Here is a 6890-nt window from a genome sequence, read left to right as displayed (position 1 = left end):
CACGTTTGAGGCGCATAGTTCATGCATCTATTTTCATACCGAAATTGAATCGAGCAGTCAAATTCAAAATTCAAAACGAACCCAAATCTTCGAGCTTAGAGCAGAGGATCCAAGCCCAAGCCGAAATTCCAACGAGGTGTTATTAAATTGTTTGGGCCGAAGCCCAAGCCCAAGATCAAATCCAATAGACAAGGAGGCCTTATGATCCGTTCTAATGTCGTTAAAAACTGAGCCTTCAATTTCGACAAATCGATTTAATAAAGGGTAAAATTATCTCTGTGTTGTAAAATATGATCGACAAATGAAAAGACAGCCACTACCAAGTTTTCAAAAAAAGACAAATGAAAAGACGCCAAATTATCTATAGCTGGTCCCAAATTTATACTTGTTTTTGTTGATAAATGAAATGACGCCACTGTAGACAGCGAGTGGGACTGACCAACAAGAGAAATTGTATTTTGTATAAAGTGATAATTGCCCCTTTAATCCAATTGAAAGATGCCAGTATTGCCACTATAGATAAAGCATCACTGACGAAACCACCCAACAACCCCCAATATCTCATGTAGGGCTGCAAACGAATCAAACCAAATCAAATTTATCTTAATTTGAGTTTCAGGTTGAACAAGATTTGAAACAAACTAATTTGATTTATTTCAGAACGAACTTCAATCGAACCCTAGTTTTAGTTGATTGCAATTTCTTTTTCGAATCGAAGTTAATCAAATCACGAACTACGAGCTTTTTTGGCAGCCCTACCGTCCTTAGTTATTTTTTGAAAATTAGATAGCTCAAACTAAGCATTGCATTGGATCTTATCTAATCATATCAGGTATCTATTTGTACCTATTTGAAATGAAACCTTGATTTTGCATTGAGCCATTGACGTTGTTCTAATTTGAACGGTAAATATTAATTTGAGATTCAAACCTAAATAGTTCGCAAACCAATTTCGAACAAACTATACTTAGTTTGAGTTTAAATAAGATTCGAACCGAACAATTTGTTTTGTTTCAGAATAAATTTCAATCGCACTAGTTAATTGCGAACTTTTTTTGAATCGAAATCAATTGAATCACAAACCACACACTTTTTTGGCAGCGCTAATCTCATGCAATCTGTAAAGAAAAAAAAAAGCCAATCAATATCTCAAAGTTTATGATTGATCAGGTGACCAACTTGCTTTTCAAAAAATAAAATAAAATAAAATAAAGATCAGGCAACCAACTTGAATAATGTAGTCATCTAGAAGTAGATAGCAATCATTGATGTACAAAATTAATTTTAATATTTGGTGCATGTGTTTTTGCGAAATTAAATCACGTGGGGGTAAAAGATAATAATAAGATATAGAAATGCGTTGGTTTTCTTATTAAAAACTATGCATAGACAAACAATATTATTATTGAAGGCACATTAATTACTGTTCAAAAGTTATGAAGAATTAATTAATATTCGAAAGGTGTAGGTGCTGATAGAGTATGGATGTAAAGAACCTATTTTCATTTATAAATTCCACAAGGCTAGCTGACAAGCATTTCTAAAAAGAGAGAAAGGCACCCATCAAGTGCGCACTAATTTCATCAATTAATTAGGTTCTAAAATAGTACGAATTGATCCCAACAGCCACATAGCATATGATACTTCATTAATTTAATTAGGTTCAAGGACCACCTAATATATATATATATATATAGAGGTTGGCTAAGGTCAAAGTGGTAGTTCCTGAGCTTTGGTGCTACCAATTCGTTTTTCAATTTTCAAAGTTCAAAACGTCGATCCGAACCGTTCAAGTTGTTCTCCATATTAAATTGTGCTTGGAGACCAAATTTTATATTTTTCTGAATTTTTTTACTATTTATTAAGTTACTTTGAAAATCGTTGATCCAACGGTGACTTAACAAAACAGTAAAATTAGAAGCCACCGTTGGATCAATTGTTTTCAAAGTGGCTTAATAAATAGTAAAAAAATTCAGAAAAATATAAAATTTGGTCTCCAAGCACAATTTAATATGGAGAACAACTTGAACGGTTCGGATCGATGTTTTGAACTTTAAAAATTAAAAAACGAATTGGTAGCACCAAAGCTCAGGAACTACCACTTTGATCTTAGCCAACCTCTATATATATATATATATATATATAATATTTATATATCTCTCACCCTTTTTGATGTTGCGCCATATAAACTACTAATTAAGCTTCTATCTCCTATATATATATATATATATATATAGAGTTAGGCTAGGGTGCTATGGATAGCATAGTGGCCTCTATGCTATGGCTCAATATTCGAGTTTTCAAAATCCAAACGGTCGATCCGAACCGTTCATCTTATTCTCCATATTAATATCTGCTTGGAGACCAAATTTTATAATTTTCTGAATTTTTTTACTATTTATTAAGCCACTTTGAAAATCACTAATCCAACGGTTTTACTGTTTTGTGCAGCCACCGTTGGATCAACAATTTTGTAAAATACTTAATAAATAGTAAAAAAATTCAGAAAAATGTAAAATTTGGTCTCCAAGCAGATATTAATATGGAGAATAAGATGAACGGTTCGGATCGACCGTTTGGATTTTGAAAACTCGAATATTGAGCCGTAGCATAGAGGCCTCTATGCTATCCATAGCACCCCAGCCTAACTCTATATATATATATATATATATATAGAGTACGGCTAACGCACTTCCTCTAGCATATGGGCCGAAATGCTTCCGGTGGAAATTTGAAATTTCAAAATCCAAAAAGTCGATCTGAACCGTTGATCTCCTTCTCCATATTAATATCTTCTTGGAGACAAAATTTTATATTTTTCTGAAATTTTTTACTATTTATTAAGCCACTTTGAAAATCGCTGATCCAACGGTGGCTTAACAAAACAGTAAAACCATTGGATCAGCGATTTTCAAAGTGGCTTAATAAATATTAAAAAAATTCAGAAAAATGTAAAATTTGGTCTCCAAGCAGATATTAATATGGAGAAGAAGATGAACGGTTCAGATCGACTTTTTGGATTTTGAAATTTCAAATTTCCACCGGAAGCATTTCGGCCCATATGCTAGAGGAAGCGCGTTAGCCGTACTCTATATATATATATATATAAAGGGAAAGGATGTCTGTCGGATGAGGAGCATAGCATTCACACTGGGTTCCTTTCTTTCGTATTTGGAGAAGAGATGAGTTCAGTAGAGGAGTTAAGAATTAGTCTGCTAGTATTTGAAGAAAACCGTAATGAGGTAATTTAAAATTTTCAATATTAATTTGGTCCCTTTGAACTTCATCTTTTTTTGCTGATCTTTTAGCAGTGTACAACTGTCCAGTTAGCTAGAACTGCTGAATTTGTATCACAACTGGATATATTTTAATTTGTAATTAATGTCAATAATTGGACTCTATCTTTGGAGCCTGTTCAAGTCGTGGGTTTAATTTTATTAGAATTTTAGAACAAATTGCTACCATATTGTAGGAAATTGGCCCAAACACCTCACCAGTGAAGCAACAAACTGGAGGGTGGAAAGCTTCCTCTCTAATTCTGTGTAAGTAGCTAGAAAGTTGTTCTTCTTCTTCTTATTCCCTATGGTCATGTTTGGTTGTGGAGTAAAGTTAATAAAGATTAAATTGATTACTCTATCTTACTCATATTTTACACCTTATCTGGTAATTTATATCATGGATTAAATTAATCCACATGAAAAAAGTAAGATATTGGAAAATCAATCCAAGTCTATGATAGTGAGCCCTGCAGGTGGAGTAAGTGTGGAGTAAGTTAATCCATCTCTCTAGGTGGATTAACTTACTCCGAATTAGCTCACCTCTTAAACGTGAAATAAGAGGTTTACTCCACCTCTCACTCCACAACCAAACATGGCCTATGGCTTCTTTTCTTGCATTTAGAATGTTTTTTTTTTACTGGTAGATTTAAACCTATATATTTAAGTCCTTGAAATAAGTTTGGCTCAGCTTAAAAGACTTGAATGACCTCTTTAATTAGTAATTAACACATCTCGAAAGAATAGAGTTCTGATGGAAGTTTCCATATGAGTGAGATTAAACTAGCTAGGTTATCTCTCTGCTTAAGGTTGAATGTCTGAGCTCCAATCGAGTTCAACTTGTGCTTTATTTTTTATTAGTTAAGCTAAGTCAGTACAGCTCACTAGTAACTAGTAACTGATATATTTCAACTTTCCTCAAAAAAAAAAAAACTTTCCATCTAGGAGAAGTACACTAATGAAGATCTTATAGCTTACAATTGTTTAATTTCTGATAAACATAACAGTTACTGAGCTATGTCTGTGCATTGCTATCATGGGCATCACAAACAACCTAGTGGTTTTTCTGAAAACAGAGCTACTTGAAGATAATGTTACGGCAGCAACACATATGACGACATGGATGGGCACTTGTTTTCTTACCGCACTTATCGGAGCTTATGTGTCAGATTCTTATTGGGGAAATTATTTAACTATCATGGGTTTCGCTATCATTTATATGAGTGTAAGTCATCAACTCATGTTTTACTTGCTTACAGTTTGGCTAATTGTATTGATCAGTATATATGTCCATCAAGTAGCATGATGTATGGCCACAAACTGGAGAATTCACTCAAAAATAAATAAAGAAATAAAGAAATATGCAAGTTAGCTATGCGTCATAGCAGACTGCCTTACTTAGTATTATTATTCTGCTAAAAAGAAAAAAAAAAGGTACTCTAACGAGCGACATTCCATCTGTAAAATTATGTTTAAAACAAGGAGTCCTGTTATTCAAAAGTGTCAAAACCAACATAGAGATGGTTTTATATTGTTGTATGAGAAACAAGTTCACTCTAATTGAGAATTATATTCGATGTTTGTTGTCTTCTTACTTTTTCCATAGGGGATGGTGACTTTGACTCTATCGGCATCGCTCTCAGTCTTGAAGCGCTCCCCCTTCTTCACCTTTCTGGGCCTTTATATGATTTCTTTAGGATCTGGCACGATAAAACCATGTCTCTCGGCCTTTGGTGCTGATCAGTTCGACAAAACTGATACAAGGGCAAAGGCATCCTTCTTTAGTTGGTATTATCTCTCAATCAAGATTGCTGGTTTCATTGCGAGTACAGTTGTCGTATGGATTCAAGATAAATACGGATGGACCGTAGGATTCGGTATACCTACCTTGCTAGTAGGCACAGCCTTCTTGGGTTTAATGTCAGGTACAGGATTTTATAGGTACTGCAAACCCAGCGGGAGCCCTTTTACTAGACTGTGTCAAGTAATTGTTGCAGCTTCCAGAAAATATAATATGAATTTTCCGGAAGACAATTCTCTTTTTTATCAGGCAAAAGGAAAGTTGGAAAATGTCCAAGAAAATGAAGAATTGGATCATACCCCGGGATTCAGGTGATAATTTATTTATATTTTTTTAATTTGGGTAATTTTCATAATTTTTATTACCTATACTATCCAGTAATATGTTTCGTATCTCTTTTAAATGGAACAAAAAACATGCAGAAGTTTAAATTTTGATCCACAAACTTGTACTTAAAATTGATTATAAAAAATATAAACATCATTTTGTGCTAACATGCATGGATCCCCTATTACTGCAGTTTTCTTGACAAAGCAGCCATTGTCACAGCTTCAGACTTCTCCATCTCTGGCACACTTAACCCTTGGAGCCTTTGCACTATGTCGCAAGTCGATGAGTTGAAATCTATACTTAATTTGCTTCCTATTTGTGCCACATTTATCCTCTTTTCCTCGGTTGTAAGCCAGGAATCAGTTTTTGTAGAACAAGGGATGGTCATGGACCGACACTTCGGCTCTTTAAGCATCTCACCGGCCTCGCTTTCAAGTGCCGATGTGCTTGCAGGTGTTGTATTTGCACCGATATATGACAAGATAATTGTGCCAATAGCTTACAGATATACTAAAATAGAGGGAGGCATATCTCAATTACAACGTGCTGGGATTGGTTTGTTCTTTTCCATTCTTGCTATGTCATCAGCCGCAATTGTTGAAGCAAAGCGGTTACAGATTGCAAGAGATGAAGGTCTTATGCATAAGAATGTTGCAGTCCCAATGAGTATATTATGGCAATTACCGCAATATATCTTCATAGGTGTTGGAGAAGTGTTTACCTTCGTTGGCATGCTCCAATTCTTCTATGATCAAGCACCAGATTCTATGAGGAGTCTTTGCATGGCCCTCGCTTTTCTTACATTATCACTTGGGAGCTACGTTACTTCATTTATATTAACAGTTGTTAATCAGGTTACTAGATGGATCCCCGACAATTTAAACGAGGGACATCTTGATCGCTTTTTTGGGTTGATTGCGGGTTTATGCTTGATTAATCTGGTTGTGTTTACTTTTTGTGCCTCCAGGTACAGATATAAGAGGAAATAGCTAAGTACTTGCATTGGTTGATATGTCTACCAATTCATGTGTTGCACTCTATAGATGAAAGTTCATGGTTTTAAGAACTTGATATATAACATGGTTGATAGAGTTTTGTCAGAATGAATGAAGCGATTAATACTAATGCAAGCATGCATCTATTGTTTAAATGAATAAAACATATATATACAACGGTCTCTTTAATTCCTTAACATTCATCCATAGAGACTTAACAATATAAACCTTCTTGCTACAACAGCTAGGAACCGATGATAATCAAAGGTTGTTTATACACACTACTACAAAAATGGGATCTACTAAGTTGACATTTTTTTTTTTTGAAGGTTAGATGGCCTGTGCCACTAACAATATATTGATTAAAAAAAGTTATTTACAAATCAAAGTTGGAAAGAATATCTAATTAAACTCAATCATGGCATTTTCGCCCTGCACCCACCCTCCTACATATTTACAGTTTAGCTATCGAAAATTGCCACTAGCAAG

The 6890-nt window shown here is 34.5% G+C and overlaps 1 protein-coding gene across 1 annotated transcript; it reads left to right on the top strand.

The window, feature by feature from the left end:
- The first annotated feature begins 3106 nt into the window (after positions 1–3106).
- On the top strand, positions 3107–6478 carry LOC144560679 (protein NRT1/ PTR FAMILY 8.3-like). Its single transcript, XM_078309931.1, has 5 exons — positions 3107–3242; positions 3473–3542; positions 4283–4500; positions 4882–5387; positions 5597–6478. The coding sequence occupies exons 1-5, from the start codon at positions 3183–3185 to the stop codon at positions 6393–6395; spliced, it is 1653 nt and encodes a 550-aa protein (XP_078166057.1). The 5' UTR covers positions 3107–3182; the 3' UTR covers positions 6396–6478.
- Positions 6479–6890: the final 412 nt, after the last annotated feature.

The sequence above is a fragment of the Carex rostrata genome, chromosome 1 (assembly GCF_964058835.1).
Source record: "Carex rostrata chromosome 1, lpCarRost1.2, whole genome shotgun sequence".
NCBI lineage: Eukaryota > Viridiplantae > Streptophyta > Magnoliopsida > Poales > Cyperaceae > Carex > Carex rostrata.
This window is presented reverse-complemented; position numbering and strand designations above follow the sequence as displayed.